The sequence below is a fragment of the Rhipicephalus sanguineus genome, chromosome 5 (genome assembly GCF_013339695.2).
Source record: "Rhipicephalus sanguineus isolate Rsan-2018 chromosome 5, BIME_Rsan_1.4, whole genome shotgun sequence".
Taxonomy (NCBI): Eukaryota; Metazoa; Arthropoda; class Arachnida; order Ixodida; family Ixodidae; genus Rhipicephalus; species Rhipicephalus sanguineus.
Genome location: NC_051180.1, coordinates 88,077,404 through 88,100,801, shown reverse-complemented (window position 1 = coordinate 88,100,801; position 23,398 = coordinate 88,077,404). Strand labels below are relative to the sequence as shown.

Sequence of the window (23,398 nt, the reverse complement as noted above, 5' to 3'; positions counted from 1 at the left end):
GAGCTATGACAACATCGAATATATCTGTAGCTCAACGGCCACAACGGCCACAACGGCCAAAGGCCATTTTTGTTACGAAGCTGAGCCCGGACACCACTGTTGCCGACATCAAAAAACATATTGCTTCATTCGATCTGTCTCCCATCTCCTGCCGGCGACTTCAAACCAAATTTCAGTCCTATTCTTCGTTCTACATCGAAGTCGACAAGGAAACACTACAACGCCTGAATGACCCTTAGATGTGGCCCCTCGGATGCCTCTTCAAGCCATTTCGTGGGGAGCTGCGCGATGACATGCTTCATCCCTCTGAGCAAGTGACTGGAATCGAAAGTGCCGTGTAACGTAGACATATTCTACCAAAATGCTCGTGGTCTACGTACCAAGACACGAGAGTTTTTCTCTAATGTTCTTTCGTCTTCTTTTCCTATTATTGCTATTTCTGAAACCTGGCTAGGCGCTGAAATTCCCTCATCTGACTTTTTTCCCCCGACCTACACCACCTTCCGCAGTGACCGAGATTTCAGTGAAACCAAGCAGAAAGGCGGTGGCGTGCTGATTGCCATTGACAATTCACTGAAATCCGTTAGACGGAAAGACCTAGAAACTATCGAAGAATCCATTTGGCTAGAAACCAACCTTGAGCGCAGTGAAAAATTGTTGATTGGATGTTTCTATTTACCGCCCAGCATGTCCCCTGCCTCGTTTCATGATGTCATGTCTTCCATTGAACTTGTGGTATCTTCTCATAGTGGGCACAGAATTATTGTTCTTGGGGATTTCAATGCACCTGGAATTGACTGGAGCACGCTTACTTATTCTCATTACAATCATTTCATAGAGAAAAAGTGCAGCCTGCTCTTGGACTTTCTGGCGTTTAATTCCCTACTGCAACGTAACTCAGTCGTCAATTCCAGTGGCAACGTCTTAGACCTGTGTGTGTCAAACGATCAACCCCTTGAAGTTTCCCGCTCCGACATCTCTCTTGTACGTCCGGACAAATTCCACCCACCACTTAACGTAAGATTATCCGCATCAGCCGAAACAACGAGCTTCAGCAGTTACGTAAACAAATCTCCGAGATTTGCCTTCAAGAGAGGTGATTACACGGGCCTCTATCATCACTTGTCTACCGTTGAGTGGTCACAGGTTACTGACAAACCAAATGTTGATGAGCAGGTTGATCTGTTTACGGAGCTTGTACTGAGCAGCATGCGTAATTTTATTGCCAATATACACCTAAACAACGTAAATATCCCCACTGGTTCTCATCTGAACTTATCAGTGCACTGAAGCATAAAGATCACGCACACAGGAAATCTAAATGTTCTCCATCCAGTGAGTGGAAGGAAGAATTCAGCTTCCTTCGAACTCTCTCTAAACGCCTATATAAACGGGATCATAGTTCGTATATTGAATTCTCAGAAAAAAGCGCCTCTGACAGGCCGGCTGAGTTTTGGAAGTATGTACGTAAACGGTCCAGCAAAAGCGGAGAGTCCTTCAGACTACTGGACTCAAATGGGGTAGAAGTGCATGCCGTCGCTGACTGTTTTGCCACGCATTTCTCATCCGTTTATAAGGCCTCAGACTCTAGCACTGATATCAGACAACAGCCCAAGGCGGTTAGCTCATCCAGTGCTTTGTCGCTGGATGAAAATCTTATCTGCGAATGCATTAAGCGCTTAAAACCATCCTTATCATGTGGGCCAGATGGCATCCCCTCCGCCATACTAAAAGCTTATGGTAGTATATTTGTCCCAGTACTAACTACGATATTTAATAACTGCCTGGACACTTCCACATTTCCAAGCATGTGGAAAACTGCTCGTGTATTTCCAGTATTTAAGTCGGGCTCTAAAACAGATGCTTCTAATTATCGCCCGATTTCTCTACTATGTGCCACATCAAAGATCTTCGAGCTGGCTCTTCACGACATATTGTCTTTTAGTGTGAAAAACTCATTGATTCCTAATCAACATGGTTTTCTCGCTGGCCGCTCAACTACCACAAATCTTGCTAGTTTCATGACGCAGATCTCCACACCTATTTCTCAGAGAGGACAGGTTGACGTAATTTACTGTGACCTGAGCAAGGCTTTTGACGTAGTCAGCCACACGCTGATTATGGTTAAACTTGCGCACTTTGATGTTGACCTGTCAGTTGTGAATCTCCTGCAGAGCTATCTGCTCAGTAGATATTGTTATGTTGCCGTAAATGGCCAAACGTCTTCTTTGCATAAAGTGACTAGTGGGGTCCCTCAAGGGTCGGTATTAGGCCCACTCCTATTTTTAATTTACGTTAATGATGTTTCTTTTGCCATTCGTAATTCTTCTTTCCTCTTGTATGCCGATGACATCAAGATTTTTAAGGAAATTCATTCAGTTAACGACTGTCGCTTGCTGCAGTCAGACTTGCGCTCTTTTTCCGAATGGTGCGACGGTAATAACCTTTCTCTGAATACCTCGAAGACAAAATTCATGTCTATCACTCGCAAAACATCTAGCGTGTCATTTCAATACTCTGTCACTTCTGTGCCGTTATGCAAGGTTTATGAAATCAGTGATCTTGGTGTTGTTGTTGACAGCGCGTTAAACTTTTCTTCTCACGTTAAGCGTGCTGCTATGCGGGGCCTTCGTTCTCTCGGATGTGTTTGTAGAATATCTCGAGAATTCAGGTCTCCCATGGCCCTACACAAATTGTACACGGCAATATGTCTTCCGCAACTTGAGTATGCGTCCGTGATATGGAATGGCATTGCTTAATCCAGCGGTAACACCATTGAACGAGTCCAGAAAAAAATCCTCAGCTTATATAACCATCGCTTTGCTAAAAATGACTCTGGATCTCGTTCAAGTACTGCTGAATTATTATCACTGCCATCACTTCACTGCCGACGAAATCGCTCTGATCTCTTATTTCTTTACAAGCTAGTCCACGGTATCATAGCCTGCCCTGTATTTCTCAATTGTGTAAATTTTCGAATTCCGCGTAAGTTAACCAGAGAGAACAGACCGTTTCATGTACCCGCCTGCTTCTTCCAACACTCTACCGTTCACAGAATACAAAGTCTCTATAATGTTAATTTTCTTGATCTTGACGTTTTTCATAGCCCACAATCATTGTTTTTATCCGAGCTTTGCACTGTTTTGACATAGTGTGGCACAATGTACAAAGTCTTCTCTTCTCAGTCTTTCCACATAGTTGTATATATGCAATCCAATTTTTTATGCCCCGTCAATATTTCTCGTGTTGTCTTATTTTACTCGTCCCCTTTTGTGTTCATTTCTCTTTGTCTACGTGTTTTTGCTCTTTTTATTTATGAAAACTGTCTGTATTGTATTGTTTATTTTTATTGTTTTTTTTTGCGTGCGCCAGCACAAAGACCTTACGGTTGTTCCTGGGCACGTTAAATAAATCATTGATTGATTGATTGATTGATTTATTTATTATTATTATTATTATTATTATTATTATTATTATTATTATTATTATTATTATTATTATTATTATTATTATTATTATTATTAGTTTTGGAAGTATGTGCGCAAACGTTCGAGCAAAAGTGGCGAGTCCTTCAGGATACTGGACCCAAATGGAGTAGAAGTTCAAGCCGTTGCTGACTGTTTTGCCATGCATTTTTCATCTGTGTTTAAGTCTCCAGCCTGTGTAGCTAGTAACGGTCGACAGGTTAAGGCAGTTGGCACAGCTGATGCTGTGTCGCTAGATGAAGATTCCATTTCAGAATGCATTAAGCGCTTGAAACCATCCTTTTCAGCTGGCCCAGATGGCATCCCCTCTGCCATACTAAAAGCCTATGGCAGTATACTTATCCCAGTATTGACTACAATATTTAATAAGTGTCTGCATGCTTCAACGTTTCCTAGCATGTGGAAAACTGCTCGTGTTTTCCCAGTGTTTAAGTCTGGCTGTAAAAGTGACGTCTCGAACTACCGCCCTATTTCCCTTCTTTGTGCCGCATCCAAAATCTTTGAGCTTGCTCTTCACAAAATATTGTCTTTTGATGTAAAAAAATCATTGATTGTGAATCAGCATGGGTTTCTCGCTGGCCGCTCAACTGTCACTAATCTTGCCAGTTTCATGATGCAAGTCTCCACGCCTATTTCGCAGAGAGGACAGGTTGACGCTATTTACTGTGACCTTAGCAAAGCTTTTGATGTTGTCAGCCATTCGCTGCTTGTTGATAAACTTGCACACTTTGATGTTGATTCTTCAACTGTGAATCTCCTCCATAGCTATCTTCTTGATAGATTATGTTACGTTGCCGTTAATGGCCAAACATCCTCTTTGTATAAAGCTACTAGTGGGGTTCCTCAAGGGTCGGTACTGGGCCCACTCCTCTTTTTATTTATGTTAATGATGTTTCTTCTGTCATTCGGAATTCTTCTTTCCTTTTGTATGCCGATGACATAAAGATATTTAAGGAAATTCATTCAGTTATCGATTGTCGCTTGCTGCAATCTGATTTGTGTTCTTTTTCTGAATGGTGCAGGAGCAATAACCTCTCCCTAAATATTTCAAAAACCAAGGTAATGAGTTTCACTCGAAAAACATCTAGTGTGCCATTCTTATATTCTGTCAATTCTGTGTCGTTGTGTAAGGTATGTGAGATCAATGATCTAGGTGTTCTTTTTGATAGCACCTTACACTTTTCTGCTCACGCTAAGCGTGTTGCCTTGCGGGGTCTATGCACCCTAGGCTGTGTTTGCAGAATGTCTAGAGAATTCCGTTCTCCTGTGCCCTTCCGAAAATTGTACACCGCGCTATGTCTTCCTCAACTAGAGTATGCATCTGTGATCTGGAATGGTATTCCTAATTTCAGCAGCAACGCCATTGAGCGAGTCCAGAAAAAATTCCTAAGCATTTACAACCATCGTTTCGCTAGAAATGACTCTGGATCTCGTTCTAACGCTGCTGGATTATTATCATTGCCATCACTTTGCTGCCGACGAAATCGCGCTGATCTGTTATTTCTTTACAAGCTTGTGCATGGTATCATATCCTGCCCTGTACTGCTCAACTGTCTTAAATTCCGAATTCCACGTAAGCTGACCAGAGAGAATAGACCTCTTCATGTAACCGCCTGCCTCTGTGAACATTCGACCATTGGCAGGATACAACGTCTTTACAATGCTTACTTTTTGGAGCTCGATGTTTTTCACAGCTCCCAGTCGTTGTTCTGCTCCGAGCTTTGCACTGTACTTACATAGCCTTGTACACTGTTGTTATTTTTTTTCTGCCTGCGCATAGTTGTATATGTGCAATTTTGTAACGTTTTTTATCCCTGATATTTTATTATGAATGTTTCCTTTGTTTTTTTTTTGTTTTTTCGTGCGCCAGTACAACGACCTTACGGTTGTTCCTGGGCACATTAAATAAACGTTTCATTGATTATTATTATTATTATTATTATTATTATTATTATTATTATTATTATTATTATTATTATTATTATTATTATTATTATTATTATTATTATTTGGTTTGGATACACACACACAAAACGACACAGAGGAAATGAGGAGGGAACAGGCTGACAACTAAAGGGTTACAACGCCTGCCTGCTCCTTCGGGAAGGTGAAACATAGAGGAAAGAAGATAGGAGGAAAGAAAACAAAGAAGAAAGAAAAAAAACAAATAACACAGAAGGAAATATAGGGTTGTTAGATCCGCCTGAAAAAAAAAAGACTCCTGGCTACGCTCCTGGCTATTTATGTACAGGCTAGATCGGCATGTCATGGGCAGGAATTAACGGCGGGAATCGACGTCGCAAGAAATTGAGGTGCTTCCACCTTGCGAGCAAACACCTGTTCTGCTGCATCATTGTTGGATTGCTGTCTTAGAGATGGCAGCACTCTCCCACGCTGGCACCGGTCGTCGGTGATTTTTAGGGTGGCCGGGTCGCATCGGCCTTGTTGGTAACTATCACGACACACCCACATGAACAAATAAAAGCAGCAGTCCGCGTTAGTCGGCATTAACATGGGTCTTAACAGTGCTCGCGGTACCCCCAGCGGTCAGGTATTTCTGATGCTTTTCTTTTGCCATTACAGATGTTGGGGACCCTTTTCGCACGAAAGACTGCGTCCCGTCCGAACTCATGCACAGCACGCGCAGCGTCCTTGTGGGCCCGTTCAGATTGATCTTGAGCGGCTAGTCGGGAGAAAAAGAAACTAAAACTGCTTAAGACCAACTCCTGCTCCTGCCTTCGATATATCCAAGCAAATGTAGTAAGAGATGTGCCTGCACAGTTAATCAAAGAAGATGCAAGCAGACGGGCCACTGGCAACCCTCCGTAAATCCAATCCTTCAGCTTAGATTATGTACGTACAGTGTAGATTATGGCACCAGAGAGCTTGGCGGAAGTTTACTTTCGCTGATGATGTACCGCAGAAAAGCTATACCTCTACAGGCAATATCGAAACCTTAAGCGGAGTCAATGTACTGTATAGTCATTAATTAACATTTTCTCAGTATAATACTTACATCCGTAGTTCTACTGCCTTCAACTTAACACGCATATCATAGTGTCTTGCGCTGGTACAGCAGCACTAAAGAGTGAGATAGTTCGACGGGTATGCTAACATGACTGCGACTTCTCATACAGAAATGCTCGCAGCTTCATTAACGCTATGATGTCATCGTGTGTGTATACGAGTGCCACTCTCTTTTATCCAACGACCCATGCCATCGCGCGCCAGGAACTTCAGGCCTTCGGCAAGGTCGGTGACTCACCCGTGCCACACTCTAGGAGACAGGAAGGGAGAGCTTCCTGCTTCAAGGTTTTCTTTTCCGGAAGAAACCGCGCGCTAAATCTACTGTCGTTTGTACATATGCGTTCGCAGCCGCAGAAAACTCAAACACGCCGCGGACATGCTGGCCCCGAATGTATCTTTCTGCTCGCAGTCGATAACGAACATGTGTCGTTTCCTGCCTGGCGCGTTGTACTTTGAAAGTGCACATGGTATCTCGGCCGAGAGGGACCTCAGCCTGGCTCCGAAGGAGAGTGTAAGACTTTAATTGGGCAGTGTCAGATCAAAGCTTCCTCTCACACCCAATCATCTTGGGAAGTGACCTTTTGTGAATCGTTTCTCAGCGTTATCCGCTGAGTGAAGGTTTACGCAACAACGGCGGACTTTCGCGCAAGAGACGTTGTGTTGTTGCGTCGTGCTCGACCTTGACACTCACGGCCTGGGGCGCTTTTTCTTTGCGACCTCGGCACACACGGAGGGCCGTCGTCGCTCTTGCTTCTGCTCATTCGGCAAGCACACGCCTTCCAACGCTCACTAGCTCTGTCATACAGGATAACTCTTAGACTTGTGGTAAGCAGGATAACTACAGTCACTTGGAGCTTAGCCAGACTCATTCGCGATGTGGTGGGAATGGACGTCTGTGTTTGTGTTTTTCGCGTTGAGCGTGCCCCGGCTTGAAGCGACGACGCCTGGCTCGATAACGTGCAAGGACCAATCGGGAAGGAATGTCGACTGGTGAGTTCTCTCTACGCAATTACGGATATACGGCGAGTAGATCTGTAATTGCTGTTATTTAATGGATCAGCCCTTCTCTTGCGATTAATTTTTCCGTTAGCTCATCTATATTATTTTCTTTTTCTAACGGTCATTCTGTGCTCATCGCTGTTTTGTAAATGTTTTCTCGAGGAAACAAAACGCTGTACAAATGGATAACTGAAACATCATTTTATTGCATCATTTTATTTTTTTCCTTCTTACTTGCTGAAATGCGTATTGGTGCTGAGTTGCAATTGACAATATCTTGTATATTAATATGTTCTACTGAATTGACGGCTTCAACGTCAAACAATGTAATAGTGTGAGGCTTACTGTGATATATCTTGTTACTTTTTTTCTGCAACTGCCAGTGCCTTCTTGTGGCGGTCACAATTAGTCCGTAGTTCTCCGCGACGGCATCGCTCATAATAATATTGTGCTTTTGAAGAGGAATATTCGAGTATCTAGTACTAATTTTAGGCTCTCTGTACAGGCGTTCATCGCAAGCGTGTTATCCTTCTAGCAACTGCTGTGCTTAATGAAATCACGTGTTTTTTGCTGTGAAATAAAATTCCATCTTTATGTATTTTTAGCGGACATGGTATAGATTTACTGACAAAGTATAACAGAATATCGACAGTTTTTAAAAGCGTTGAAGCTTCACACTGAATCGCTGCAACTATAACTTTATAATATATATAAGAATCATGTGGGCTACCAGCTACTGAAGTATGCATTATGTTCCTGTGGGAATTGAATTTACTGCTGCTCCGTCTTCATGAACTCACATAACAAATTGCTGATGTACTAACACGCTTTTCAAATAATTCGGATGCTAATTTTTTCAAATGAAATACAGTACGAAAGCCAGAGAATAACAAGACTTTGGAATGTAGTTTCGAATAAATTTCTATCGGCGTGGCTACAGGAAAAAAGGGCTTAAAAATAGCGTTGAGGAAATGTGATACATTTACACAAGCAGACTCTATGCTCTCTGTTGTTAGTTAAACTGGGTTGTTTGTGAATGGCAAACTACAAAAAAAAAAAAAACTAAACAAAAGAAACAATCACAACTCCATAGTCATTTGGCTATGCATTATTTTACAGCACAACGGCTGACGGCAGTTTCCGAAGCACGTTCGTGCAATGGCGATACGTTTTGATCGGTTACGGTACTTTTATTGCCACAGATGGTTATAGCTAGATGAGGACTGTCAGTATAAGAATGCAAAATGAAAGGACGAGACAGTTGTATGTGAAATCAGAACGTAATCGTTTCATTAGAAAGCAATTGTTTTTTTTTTGTTTTTTCGTGTATTATAAAGTTATAAAACGCGCACGTTGAAGATTCCTCCCTATATTGGCCAACACAGAACTTTCTGCAAAGCCCGTCTTCTTTTACAATGCATCCAAGGTTCGTCATGTACAAGCTTCCCAAGATGCAGGCGTCCAGGGAGAACTTCCTGACGCCCAAGGGCGGTGAGTTTGTGTACGTCGACTCTAACACGCCCAAGACAGCGCAGACGTGGGCGCTGTCAAACCAAGATGTCTTCGACGAGGACAACCCTGTCGCGTACACGCTCAACCCTCTTCTACGCCCGCCGCAGGTAAACGCCTTTTTTTATTCCTTCAATTCTGTTAATCCGGCTAACTGGAAAATTTCAATTCAGGTTTACCTTGCCTTTTCATTAAATACAGATTACAAGCAAAAATGCGGAATAGAGCATTAACGTACACTCTAAATTAAGGAGAAGGAAGATTAAAAATACGCAGTCAATGGATTAAGTTTACTCCTTGCAGTCACGCTCTGTGACTTCAGCGGAGACATCGCGGGGAAAGCACAAGACATACAACCCCCCGCTCCCCTCCTCACCCCCCCCCCCCCCCCCGCCAGCCGCCCCCTTCTTTCCTCGAGTTAAGCGCACGAAGGCGACCACGCCCTGTAGGGCGAAGAGCAACGGCGTTCGCAGGAACGGGGCGACGATCTTTAAAGCGCGCCACGCGTGGACATCGCGCCATCTATTTGGTAACTCAGAAAGCATGCTGATGTAAGTGGCGTATATAAATAACTCGCCGTTAGCAGGCTGAAAGACGGTGCTGTTCGTGGCCTACCCATCTAACGCCGCGCGCTGGAAAGCGGGAGGTCGCCCGTTCGATTCCGCATGTCGGAAAGTTTTTCTGAATTATTTTTCTTTGTGGCTGTGATATATATAGACATATACATATACGGTGCATGACGGCGGTGACGGCGATTGCAAAAATGAGCCGAGACTGTCCATATAATTGCTATCGCAAGAAAACAAACACGCAAACATGGGGGTCAGACACAAGGATGTGCAGAAGTCGTCAAATGCAAAATAATGTCATGAAAAGTTCAAAACATGAAAATTTATTGGTAATAATTGTGCTTACATAGAGCATGGCGGAGCATCAGCTTCCTGGCCCCGATTCGCAATTCGGATTGATCGAATTCAGCACCTATAGCGATCAGTTTTGTGGGTAGACTGAGTCAACTATTCCTTATTCGGTAGAAATAGTATCTAGCTGCCAACGTTCCTGGCCAGTGTTTTTACGACTTTTTTATTTGACTTGAAGCTACTTTGCAGAGCATAGGTTGGTGCTGTGGCATACCGCCAGGGGTACAGCGTGGTAAACTTCATGAAAAGTGTGCTTATTATTTTCCGTACGAATTTCTTTGTTTTACTTTCAATTTCGCCTAGTCCTTAATTGGAGAAGTATGCAATACACCAAGGCTTGTGGAAATCATGTGCTGCACGATACCCTGCTGCAAGCGAAAATTCGTGCGTTCGAACGTATCGCGTTCACTGTTTCTGTCATAGGCGTGCGCACGAGCGGGGCAGGGTGGGGGAAGGGACGCCCATCCTAATCTCCTAAAGAGGGGGCACCAATTCTGCCCCATACCATTAGTCAGTCGGACCTTTCGCGCCATTTTTTAATGCGTAGGGTTATGGCTGCGTGTTTTTTTTTTTTGACAATAATTGCGACAAAGGACCCCCGACGTTGCGTTCAAAGAACTGTTTGCTTCCCACGTTTACCCGTGGGAAGCCGGCGACCAATGGTAGGCCATTGTGAGCAGCGCGTCATTGCTTCATTTTCATTTTTGCATCCATTGCGGAGCTTGTTTGCTTTCGGACTATGGTTTCTGTTGATACTTTGCTGTGACCAATGAAGGTACTTACATCTGCAGGACATCCTGTACGTAGTGTACAACGACCAGACGCCTCCAGGTTACAATGGAACTAGGAACGGCCACTGCAAAGGTATCTAATATATTTTGGCTTATATCTTAGCGGCTATGATGTTGTCGCGTTTACAACATGAACTCCTATTGGCAAGCGCCATTAACAACATATTTATAGAAATTTGCGTTGCAATGATGTAGTCACTGACCAGTTTTCTGTGCTGCATGCAGCTAACGAAAGCCTAAAAATTAAACGGGTTTCCAAGACTGCAAAACATAACTTCCTACCTGAATCCCGCGCCGAACGCCATTGATGTTTGCTCAGGAATAAGTAAGTGTTATACGTGTTTGCCTAAGACGTTGTACAAGTACACGATCCCGGAACAAGGTGGCCGTGCAAAGACGGGCACAAGAGAGTAGAACGAGTCAACATAAGCGCCGTTTGTTTTGTCTCGTTTCGGCGTGTGTGTTGCCTCGTTGGCTTCTCCTGTGTCCGTGTTTGCACGTCCGCCGTCTCTCGGGATGAATACTTACCCACTCAGCTTTCTGTCGTTCTATGTTTCATTTCATTGATCCGTTGTTGCGTAACGGAATGGTCGCTCGATTTTATTCTAATGGGCATCTGGACACGGTGACGTGAAAGTGAAGAAGTTGGCTGAAGCTGAGCCAAGATCTATGTAAAGCCCCATCGACGTAAAAATATCGCACTCGTGAAGTTATACTCTTTGTTGAGCAACACAGAACTTTCTGCAAAGCCCGTCTTCTTTTACAATGCATCCGCAGAAACGGTGTATAACACCGTTTCTGCGAGAATGCACAGCTGCTGCTTAGTGTTCTCAATCTGACCATCGATACAGGCGTCTGCGGGAAAGAGACACGGTCAGGGCTTTCCGCCTCCATGCTACGTTCACCGCATTTGCTTGAGAATTGCCTTCACTCGATGCTACTCGCACCTTATCGGCCATGCATGCGCCAACCCGAACTGCGAACGCTTCCAGAGAGGGAGAGAAAGCAAGAGGAAAGACAGGGAGGTTAACCAGACGAACGCCCGGTTTGCTACCCTGCACTGTGGACAAGGGAATGGGGAAGAGAAAGAGGAAGAGAGAGAGAAGGAGAACCCTGCACGTGCAAAGGGGTACAATCAGTAACTGAGGCTGAAGCTTCTCTGACCTATATGACATCAACTCTTTGACATTCAACTGGGGAATCGCAACCTTTGAAAGGGCCGTGGGCGAGCCGTGGTGATTACTGAAGCGCTGAAAACACTGGATCGAGAACCTCCAGCAGTTGCAGGGCAGTTCGGGCTGTCGGAGTGTTTAGCTTATTCAAAAGCATGAGTATGGTGCCCAGAAGAGAGCGAAGCATCGCAGCAATGTCCTGGTCTTTCTCGGGCAAGTCGTGGGGAACCAGTGCTGTCGTTGACTCGGTCAATGTCTTCTGAGACCGTTGGAGTCGCTGTCAAATGTCTGAGACATCACAACATCTGTGTTTTCGGCGGCCCCCTCAATATGTTTGGCGCAGTCTTCTACACTGGCAGAAATTAAACTGAAAACATAAACTCAAAGTTGCAGTTCATTCTGAATGTGCGACCAGATAGTGTCGATAACGTGCACAAAGACTGTTAAAGACGTTTTGGGAGGTATTGCACTCGGTTATCGGCTTTAAGAAAACCGCTGTGTTGCGTGGTAATTGTGCATTAGCATAAATTTTTTATATCGATTATCATACTTCATCACTCTCTATTCCCACACTCTTTTTTTCTCATGTGCAGATGAGCAGAACAGAGCGTACCAGCTCAAGGCAACCTCTCCGCCTCCTCCGAATAAACACGCTATCTCACTGCGTCAGCCTCGCTGTCGCTGCACGGGTGGCCTAGATGTGTCACTCGCCTGCTGTGACTACGGCACGCCTATCAAACTGTAATTACCAAACGTGCTAGTGACGTGCATTCGTCTACCCCCAGCCTGACCCCCACAGATTCTATCATCGTGTTCTTGCTGTTACTACACGCGCATCAGATATGATTAGTTTCAGTGGAAACAGATACAATATTGGCAATATATTTATTCTCCGACGGGATATAAGAGCATTGAAGAAGCGATTACAAATGGACTCAAGCTGCTAACAGAAAATTGATGGGCCAGTTGACACCGGCGCACTTTCAGTGAACGTTTGAATTATAATCCGCAATTTTGAAGTGCAGGAGGATATCAGACAGATTATTGTCACAACTAAGCATACGATTCGGTTGAACCGCGATTCTTGGCCCGAGGCACTCGACTTGCGCTTTAAGCGTTCATCTCAATAGCGCGTATGGTCTCGCCGCCTCCTATGTCAACAAGGCAACATTGATGTTTCTATGCGCCGAGTGAACTCGTTTTTACATCCTGTATTTACTATGAGTGTTTTTCTCCCCTTTTCTCGACAGGCGTGGTGCTTTTCGACAGTGGAACGGGTGTGTGGCTGCTACACAGCGTTCCTCGGTTCATGGAAAGCATCGGCAACGGCCGCTATAGTTTTCCCGAGAGCGGCCGAGAGAACGCGCAGCTGCTCATGTGCGTTACCTTCCGGTCTTCCGAGATGGACGCAATAGGTACGTGTTGCGAAGGGTGATACGAGTAGCCTAATGCTCACTTTGATAGAGGCACTACGTCTCGACAATATTTGAAGCTGCTTTAGCACAAGGGAGTATCTACGATAGTATGCAGGCCGTCCGAGCTATAACGCAGCACGATTTAAAGGAGAGGAACGTCGTTACGCGAAGCAGACCTAGTACATATTGTTCCCAGTATACTGTAATAGCCACTAGTAATTTTTTTGTTAATGAGGTTTAGTTAATTAGCCTAATTATGTGTCTAACTCGACATATACTCATCTAATCATTAAAATGTCAATGAGGCATGTGTAGCCATGTTCAAATGACATCTAACTGCGCTATTTTTCACAACGTACTGATTGCGTGCTCACTTTTTTTTTTTGGCTAACAAAGAAAGCCCGCGAAACCTGAAAACTGACACGTGACTAGACTGCAGCTTGCATCAGGAAGCCGCGCCCTCAAACAGGCTCACTGTGAGGTAACAAGTCAAGACTACGCTTACACCTTTTGCGGGTGGGAGCGCAGTCCCGTGTTCTATTTCATATTTCGCGTGCTTTCTTTATCAGTCGGGAAAAATGAGCACGTAATTAGTACGTTGCTGAAAATAGCGCAGTCAGATGTCATTTGAGCATGCCCACATACGCCTCACTGACATTTTAATGATTCGGTGAGTATTTGTCCAGTTAGAAAGATAATTAGGACTAGTTAACAAATCTCATTAACAAAGAAATTAGTAGTGGCTACTAAAGTAAACTGGGAAGAAGTCACTAGGCGTACTTCGCGTAACGACATTCCTCTTTTTTTAAATCGTGCTGTATGATACCTGGGACGCCCTGTATATATGCAGTGCTCTCTTCCCTCTTCTTCCTTTAAATGCGAAGCATTTCATAGCGAACCTTTGCCACTTTGAGCGTATCTATCTATCTATCTATCTATCTATCTATCTATCTATCTATCTATCTATCTATCTATCTATCTATCTATCTATCTATCTATCTATCTATCTATCTATCCGCCTACGTCTGCGTGCCTTCTTAAGTTCGTGTAGACCAAAATTGGCATGCGAGGGTAAGAGGATTTGACGATTATGACTGTCGGGTCATGACATGAATAACGTGAAAATCCTATCGCATACGTCGGCAAACCCTTTCCTCCAGACACGTGTGGCACATACCCATTTACCACGGACCGCGGTGTACGGGTATGCGCCATAGGTGATTGACAGTTTACATCTACCGAGGAACATCGAGAACAGACATTGGTAGTTTAAATGCGGGAGCGTTAAGAGAAACCGACATCGGCAGCGTTGACCCGACGAATGGAAGGAATAAAAATTAGGATCCCAGCAGGAATCGAACCCAAGCGTTCTGCGTGGCAGTCAGGTATTCTACTACAGAGCCACGCAAGGTCTATAAACTGATTTGGAAAAACAGCCTATGCAGGCGTAATGTCGGTGCAACATCAATTGTGGTTGTGGTGCTGGCTAATTTTACAAGAAAGCAATAAACACTACATATGTACTCCTACGATACCGGCGTCATATCAGATTAATGTCTGTGGTTCCAGTGTTGGCTCAGCTTTTATAGCAGTCTAATAAACATTGGATTTGTATTCCTATGATTCAGCAAGCTATATTGAAGTATTGCTCGACCCCTGAGGAATATATTAAGGAAAGTTACGTATGATATTCACATGATTGCACTATAAGGTGTCCTTGTTTTCAATAATACTGACGTATGTACTCAAACGCGAGGGCTGATGTTACGTCGCACCATAAGTTACCCTTTAAACGCCAGTGTTGTCGACGTGCCTGGTAAGCCCACGATGTGCACACAGATACTGCACTTACAAAACCACGTCGATAAACCTCGTAACGCTTAGCTCAAAGCCATGAAATGCGGCATAGAAGTACTTGCTGACTGCTTCGCAGGAAACCGATTCTCACAACGCGTGGGATCTGCCGAATTTTCTTTTAATTCTTTCATCCCTTCCCCCCAGTGTAGGGTAGCAAACAGGACGCGCGTCTGCCTGAGCTCCCTGCCGTTCATTCCATTCCTTCCTCCTCCTTCTCCTCTGGAACAGTGAAATGACCACTTTTAACGAAGGGGGAAGACGCGGTAACTTACGAAAGTTACAAAAAAGCACGCTGGGTAGCTATGCCACTCTGTATTCTCGCAGAGGATTGCTGTGATGTGGATTTTAACAACGTCGCTAGAGAGATAACTAAAAGGATAAACTACATTATATTTTAAACTATTCAAGAACTCAGCCCAATAATCTTTGGCAATTACATTTTTGCGAAAAATACTGTAATGCGATAACATGTCCTGAAACTCCTCAAGTCGCACTTACTTGCAACGGTGACGAGATTACAGCGCGAGATTCAAGAAGGGCCAACTTCGTCTCCATTTTCGCCTGTACATATAAAGCTTTCTCTGATAATTTAGAACGAGTCTTTCAAATATTCTACTATTCAAAATCATCTGTTTATCTCCGGTGTCCGCTTAACACGATAATGACACGCTCAGTGCGAATTTTACGTGTACTTTATTGTACCGATAAAGCGCATATGATTTTGCCCTTACTGTGCTTCCCATCCCGTCTATGCATCTAGTTTCTTCGCCGTGCGCTTAAGTCTACGTAGCTATTTCGGCGAAATGATGAAGCCTAGCGGGCGCACTGTATTACAGGGAAGCACCTGCGCATGGAGTACGCCAACGTGTACGCCAGCGCGAGCCCACGGAACCTTCTGGACAGACACCCGCAAATGGGGTTGCTCTTCAAGGAGAGCTTCATTCGTGGCCGCGGGCAGGACCTGCTCGTGCAGAACATGACGACTTCCGGTGGCCGCCGTTTCCTCAGCGTCGCCAAGAGGTCCATACTCGAACAAGGTGGTGTCACTTTCTTTGCTTGTTTGATTTTTGAGGCGATGTCTAGGCGCCTGAGGTGAAAATGGCAGGAGTATAAATGCGCAATAACGATGAAATACATTTGTTCTTGGGAAACATCGGAAAAGAAAAGCATGCATTACGCGATCTACACAATGATGAGTTGGCGCCATTATGTGGCGTATAAAAGGTACTTCGTTTCTCCCGTGCCTGAGACCCTCACATTTAAAGAGTAACATGTAAACGACAATACAAAAAAAGAAAGTCTTGCTTTTGTATTTTTTTGGGGCAAGTAAACCTGCTGAGAACTGCCATTGCCACGCAAAATGTTCGCATAGCCTTTATAAACTTTTTTTACGAATTGGTTTCGGTAGCGCCAGAACGGCTGTTAATGGCTGTTAACGGCTGTTAACCTTGCCGTTTTGTACTTTAACAGCTAAACGAAAAGTACCACGGTAGATGAACACGTATGAAAACGGTTGGGTTGACGCATTCGACGTTTCATGACCTTATTAGTTCACGTCGCGATATACAAAAACAAGAAAACATGCGTTTAACAGCCCAAGGTAGCGGCGCCCATGTGTCCTAGCGGAAAAATTGTCGATAGTCATTCCAGCCAAACTCTAACAAGAGTGACATTAAGGAAAAAGGAAACGATCTGCCAAAACAATCACGACAGAAACGTGCAAAACACCTGATGTTTGCAGAGAGCTTGCTCTCATGTTGGGCCACCGGAGCATTGCGGCAAGCGTTCTGCCATGGTCATGGCCTTCATTCAGTGATAACATAGTCAGTGTCGGTCGCAAAATCCCTTCCGGGCACTTTCAGGTGATGCGATAGCCGGACTGTGCCAGGTTTATACAGTGGTGTAGAGGGCTTCGCAGAGCCTTTCATTTAGTCCTTGGACGAGATTATCTAATTCAGAAGTGCATAAAAATGTAATGCAATTAAAGCACCTAAAGGTGGTTTACAATATATTTTTGTTGCCTGATGCAGACATCTACTCGGGCATTCTAACTGGCCTGGTACGCGACGACCTAGTCGTTCAGTCCTGGAGGAATGGCGCCGGTGACAAGCTGCCGGCGAACTGCAGTCGCTCCTACACGGTAACACATTCGGACCTGGTGAAGCTGTCGCTGCCTGATCGGCGATCGATTACATTTAAGACCGAGGAGGACCACAGCAAATGGGCCGTGGCCGTGGATAGACCTGTCTTCTGCATTGGCTCGATGAACCGCATGGTACGCAGACTGGACCATTTCGGTCCTTCTGTCTTACTTTTTCCTACTAAAACAGGTGGACGTTTCGCTAAAAAAAAAGTACCTCCTTGTGTTTGACGAAGGATCTGCCGTTTGTCGAAAGTGGAAAGCCCGTTTTGTAACCTACATATATGTCATGGTTATGGGCTTAAGCACAAGGGGGGAAGGAAGCTGGGGCGGTCAACCCCCTAATCAGCTCAGAAGGCAGCCAAGTCTCCCTCATACGTTTACTCTGCCAGACCTGTCCCCTCGTTGTTTAAAGTACAGGATTGTGGCCATACAGGTTTCTGACTATAATGGCCGCCGAAGACCACTGATGTTTCATTCCAAACACTGCTTACTCCCTTCCTCCCTCCTTCCCCGCGACCAAAAACTGGCCGTTGTGAGAAGCAGCTCATCGCTTGATATTTTTTTTTTTGAAATTTTGCATCCATTGCGAAGCTTGCTTTCTCTTGGACGCGACCAACGGAAGGGAGGGAGGGAAGGAGGGAGGGCTGCGGTAAGGCTACCCCTCCCCCCCGTGGAGAACTTACGTACGCCTTAGTCATAGCGCAATCCTATAGTCATTCTTCTTTTCCTCGTAGGAGTCTCAGCTGAGGCGCGGAGGAGAAGCAGTGTGCGTTGATGACAGCCTTCTTGCGAAGTTGTTCCGGAAAAGTGCCATCGTGAACACCGGCTGCTCACTGAACGGAGGGCGCCAGACAAGCGCCTCGACCCCGACTCCTCCCTCGGGGACAAGACGATCGCGCAGTGCCCAGCCACGGAAACGTACGACCCGCACCTCGACCACCACCACAAGCGGCACAACGAAGCCAAGCTTGCGCCAATTCCTTATGGACGTCGCCATATCGACGTTGTCGCAGCTGACTAATCCCCAAGAACGCAAGCCAGCCTCCAGGAGGTCGCGTAAACCGAGCACGACGACGGAGCTTCCGTTGATGGTTCAGTTCCGTAACCTTTTGAAGTCTTAGGACTGTGACTTCATACAGCACAAACTTTACCGACAGCGAGTCAAAGAGACCAGTATCAAAGCCAAGCTTTCGTTGCGAACTCCACTGGGTTTGCATATACGTGACCGCTGCTATTGTCGGGCAGGTCACATTTACAAATAAAATTTGACTTGACTGCCCGGTTGAGGAATCACACCTTTGTTGACTAACACGGCAGTTCGATGATTTAACCCAGGGTTCTAAACACGCGGCCGGGCCCGCACATGACTCTTCGCCCCGTATTTTTTTTTCTTGGTAAGCACGTTCAGGACGTACACAGACATGACTGGCCTCAAGCATTTCTTTCGTGAGGCACCTCATCTGGTCACCGTGTGTTCAAACAGAACCGTGGAACAAAAAATATATAGTATTTCATAGTCGGCATCCAGATTTCAGTCATTTTCAACATTCATCGATATGTTTCTCGAAACCGATGTCAAACTTAATTGAGAAATGACCCATGCATGAGGTATGGAAAAGGCCTTCTTTCAAATGACAACCTCAGCTGACATTTTCTTCATACTCAACTGCCCCCCCCCCTCCTCTCCAACCTTCCATACTATCTCAGTATATCCTCACTATCTCACTATCGTGACTGTGGCCCGCTAGCTCAGACGAACTTGAGACCCCCTTATCTAACCATTAGACAACCACAACGCGCACACTTTTTTCATGAAAAAGGCTGGTGCGTTTTCCTTCTCTGTGGTCTCCATTGTACTCACACGCTGATAGGGACCACGGCTCCATCCAGCAGAGGTGCAGCGATACAGCGCATTACTGCAACGAGCGCCGACAGGGAGCGCTGCTGCAAGCAAGAAATGCCTAGCCTACATGAGGCCTTGGGTTTTAGGGACAACAATGGAAAGCTGAACACACCCTCGATTGAAATAGGTAGGAGACGGTTAGAGTATTGGTGGCAGAATATTAGAGAATAAGTATTGGAATAAATAAATAAATATTGGAAAAAATAAGGACATTCTGCTGTAAGGGGCAGATAACTGGGCTGAGAATTTACGTTCTTTTTTTTTCCTGTAGTAAGATAGATTTAATCGAAGTAGAGGCATTAGGCCAACATTAAAAAAAAAAAGAAAAGAAGAAGGAGGAGGAGGAATGAACTTTATTATCAACGAGCGATTTAAGTTCCTTGGCCTAGGCCTAAAAGATTTTTTTTGTCGAGGCTGGTGGCACACTTGGCACCGCCCAGCTATAAAGGGGACGCTCATAGCATCCATCCATTCTAATGCAAAGGAGCCTGTTTCACGTTAATTATTAAAAACCTCTAGGTATTCGCAGTGACGGCCGTTCGCCACTCATTTTCACTGCGTATATTTTATGTCACTCTCATGCTTTTAATACTTATATTTTTACGCACCTTTAGTGGGCAGAATATTAAGGTCTTGTACAGCCACTTACCATAATCATTGTTCACATATTTAGTCTCATGAACTGGCGCTCTTTGACGATCAAGTGGTCCTTGCGCCATAAAACATCATATCATCATCATCCTCATCGTCATCATCGTTAGGTATTCGCCGTAGGAAAGTAATATTTTCTGTAAACGTATCAGCAGTTTGAACGATCATGACATCAAAATTGCCAATATTACTTCACAGAGCTTACCCAAAGCTACGATTTATGCCCTTCCAGGATCGCAACTTTCGTGTGCAAGTGAGTGAGCCGGGTAAACACGAATTCGGTACTAATTGCTTCTATCCATACATTGATTATATGTAATCGCGCAGATGTGTCAGAGAATTCTGCACAGGGGACTCACTATCGACGGTGTTGATTGGCATCACTGAATTGTTACTATAGGTGAGCACCAATGAATTTTATGGTCAGCAGAAAGACAACACCCTCGTCGTCTCCTTTGAATCTTGTCCTGGTCTCGTGCATTTTATTGTTAATGACGCAGAACCATTGAATCAAAAGTAAGACTTCCTTAATGCAGAACATGATCTTTTCAATCTTTCCATCCGCACCCCTTTTGCTGGTACTTTTATATCGGTTGTGCAATGCCTCGGTAAAGCTTACTGGACTCGCTATTCCCGTTGGATACTGCTCTTACATATAAGGAACGATTTGATTATAATGTCTTGCTCCAAGCCAGCATACAAAAACGCTGAATAATAGGGGAACTTAGGAGTTCTTAATTCTACGTTCTTTTCTGGTGGTGGTGGTGGTGGTGGTGGTGGTGGTGGTTGTGATGTTGCAGCAGGTGGGGTTAGCCTGGCCTGCATGGCCGGCAATCGTTCCACCTGAGCATCTCCTGAATTGTAGGGGTATGTCAACACGTGCCGAACAGCTGAGTGTCTCGCAGGAAGACCAACAAAATTCGTTGCACGCTCCTCCTCGTTGCCGCGGGCCCTTCAGGAAAAATGACGTCTTCAAATGTCCGGTGCCTATGATAACCTTTTTGCAATGTGCAGACCATCGCTGCTCTTTCCACATCAAACTGCGGGCAAAGCCAAATAAAATGTTCAATGTCCCCGATGTCACCGCAGAAGGCACAAAACGGGGAAGCGTGTCGCCCAGCCTTGAATGACCACGCCGGGGTGTGTGCGGAGCCGGTTCTTATGCGGTACAACAGCGTCGCTTGTTCACGAGAAAGTCCGGTGAGAACACATGCTCGGTGTGGAAACTTGTAGATCGCCTTGAAGTGATTGCGTATCGAATCATTTTTGTGTCCCTGCCACCAAACTAACAGTTCCAGTGACGAAGTTCTCACGTGTCGTACTCGTCACTGCAAATGAGGATGGAGGACGGGGGTGGTTACAAGTTAATGAACTCGACGAATTAGGTTGCTGATTTGAATATATTTATTCTGCACGCAGTGTAAGAAAGACAATATGAGTATGGTCTTTGCACTCGTAAACACGTTTGACTTAGAACGACTCACTTTTTTTCGAAAACCTAAGTGCCCTATTCAAACCGGGAATAAAACGAGAGCGGTAAGCATATTTCTATGGACGTCCTCCACAGCTGTGATCCGGCTCAAATACCTGTGCATTTACTCTGATCAGCTTATACTCGTTAAACACGTCACTCAGAGACACGTGCTATTCAGTTCACAGCATCGCGCACTCCCTTGAAAAAAAAAAAGAAAAGAACACGTGACAAAGTTTTTCCGTGTTTTCAGTTCGGTATTTCAGTGTCCTCTTCTCTCCTTCGTTCGCACATGCGTGCTTTTCACATAGAGAGAAAAATACCGGAAAAGAGAATCCATTAAAGCATTTTTTACATCTGCATCGTTTCCAACTTTCCCTTTTTTTGACAACATAGAGTTTGGGACAAATGGAATGTGGCCTCACCGCTCCATAGCTTTAATTTATATACATGGCAGTTGCGGCTGTGTGCACAACGTAGGCTTAACAAGAAGAATAACTAAACACAGAATAAAATATGAAATGTCACTACTGCAGCTGCGTGCATATAAACGCAAAATATGCGAGCGGTACACCACCTGGAAACCTAGAACGCATGACACAGCAAGGCTAGCTGGCCAAGAGCAAAACCAGGAAACGCCCTTCTCATAATAATCAAGATACGCCTCGAATTTTAGCGCGAGATACAGTATTAAAAAATTGCCGAGGTGCTTTTTGTGCGCCTGCAGCACTGAAGGTACCGGGTTAGATTCCCAGCGCCGCCTCTATGCCTCTTTTGAGGGGCCGAAGAACACAAAATCCCGGTGTTTCGACAAATGAGAATTTCGAATATCGCAGAATAGGAGTTTTTCAAAGGCTAACCTTTTCCGTTAGCAATGGATGCACCATGAAGTCTATCAGAAATGGACGAAACATTCGAAAATAGCAAAATACGAGATTTCCAATGTCGGACAACCATGGTTCGCACCTGCAGGAGTTACAATGGGCTCGCGAATGCGAACCTTCTTTATTTCTCCAGCTAACGCGTGTTCACGTGGTCGGTCCTTTACACATCGGCCGGTTTCCCCTATGTAGAACTTGTCACAAGACAAGGGTATGTGGTATGCCACACCCACGGGCACGGCGCATTCAATAAATCTTGAGGAGTGGTTCTTGCCAAAACCGTATTTGCACGACTTGTAAACTCCTAGGGCGCCCCTGTAGTTACAGTTGCGAAGTACCCACTTCGCATCTCTAAGGCAATACGCACTCCTACGTAGCTGCACATTTTGCTGTTGCTGCGACGGATCATGACGCTGAATTATAGATCAGTGCTTTGTAATGGATTGGCAGCTTTCAACCACCCCCTCGACGGTGCTGCCACGCAATATTACATCTCTTAACTTGACTCCTTGCCTGTCATTTCGGCTGTATAGGGTCTTTTTCTGAAGCAGCTTCTTGCACTGACGTGGTTTTGTGGTAGAATACTTGACTATCACGCGGGATACATGGATTCTACTCCAGCGCGAACACTGGCTTTGATTCTTTGCACCCATGGGTAAAACGCCGATTTTTCGCTCACAACGAACGCCGCTGACACCGACACCGCATTTTCTGCGAGACGGCCTCTTTAACGCTGCCGCGTTAAAATGCTGAATAACACGCAAGTTTCGACTCCTAAATTGTATATTATATTTTTGCCCTGCCTCCATACCGGTGCTTTCAGCGACGGAATTCTCATGCGTGGTGTTCGTCACTGCAAATGGGGATCACAATTGACCGACAGGCAGGAACGGAGTGGTTGGAAAGTTAATGAACTGGATTGTTTGCTGGAATACACTTATACTTCACGCAAATTAAGAAGATGGGCATAATCTGCACATTCATGAATACGTCCAAGCTAGATTGACTCGTTCTTTTTTTTTAACACGTACATGACTGTGTTATTCCAACATTAAATGATACTGGAGTGGTAGGCAAATTTCTATACACGGCCTCCATACTGTCGTCTGGCGCGAAATATAATGTGCGTTTATCCCTCCAGCTTACTGGCGTACAAACCCGTCGCTTACCTACA

The 23,398-nt window shown here is 44.9% G+C and overlaps 2 protein-coding genes across 2 annotated transcripts in view; one reads left to right on the top strand and one right to left on the bottom strand.

The window, feature by feature from the left end:
* LOC119394807 (trans-1,2-dihydrobenzene-1,2-diol dehydrogenase) overlaps window positions 1-23,398 on the bottom strand; it is a 175,160-nt gene that overhangs the window by 30,616 nt on the left and 121,146 nt on the right. The window lies entirely within an intron of this gene.
* Window positions 7,224-18,598, top strand: LOC119393956 (deoxyribonuclease-2-alpha). The gene is made up of 7 exons (XM_037661158.2): window positions 7,224-7,502; window positions 8,938-9,130; window positions 10,732-10,804; window positions 13,154-13,318; window positions 16,012-16,212; window positions 17,206-17,450; window positions 18,053-18,598. The coding sequence occupies exons 1-7, from the start codon at window positions 7,387-7,389 to the stop codon at window positions 18,437-18,439; spliced, it is 1,380 nt and encodes a 459-aa protein (XP_037517086.1). The 5' UTR covers window positions 7,224-7,386; the 3' UTR covers window positions 18,440-18,598.

Bases quoted from the DNA above. Each gene is read 5' to 3' on its own strand.
- LOC119393956 (XM_037661158.2), top strand. From the start codon at position 7,387: ATGTGGTGGGAATGGACGTCTGTGTTTGTGTTTTTCGCGTTGAGCGTG. The intron at 9,131-10,731 runs GTAAACGCCTTT...TTACATCTGCAG, and splicing joins CTCTTCTACGCCCGCCGCAG to GACATCCTGTACGTAGTGTA. The intron at 13,319-16,011 runs GTACGTGTTGCG...ACTGTATTACAG, and splicing joins TTCCGAGATGGACGCAATAG to GGAAGCACCTGCGCATGGAG.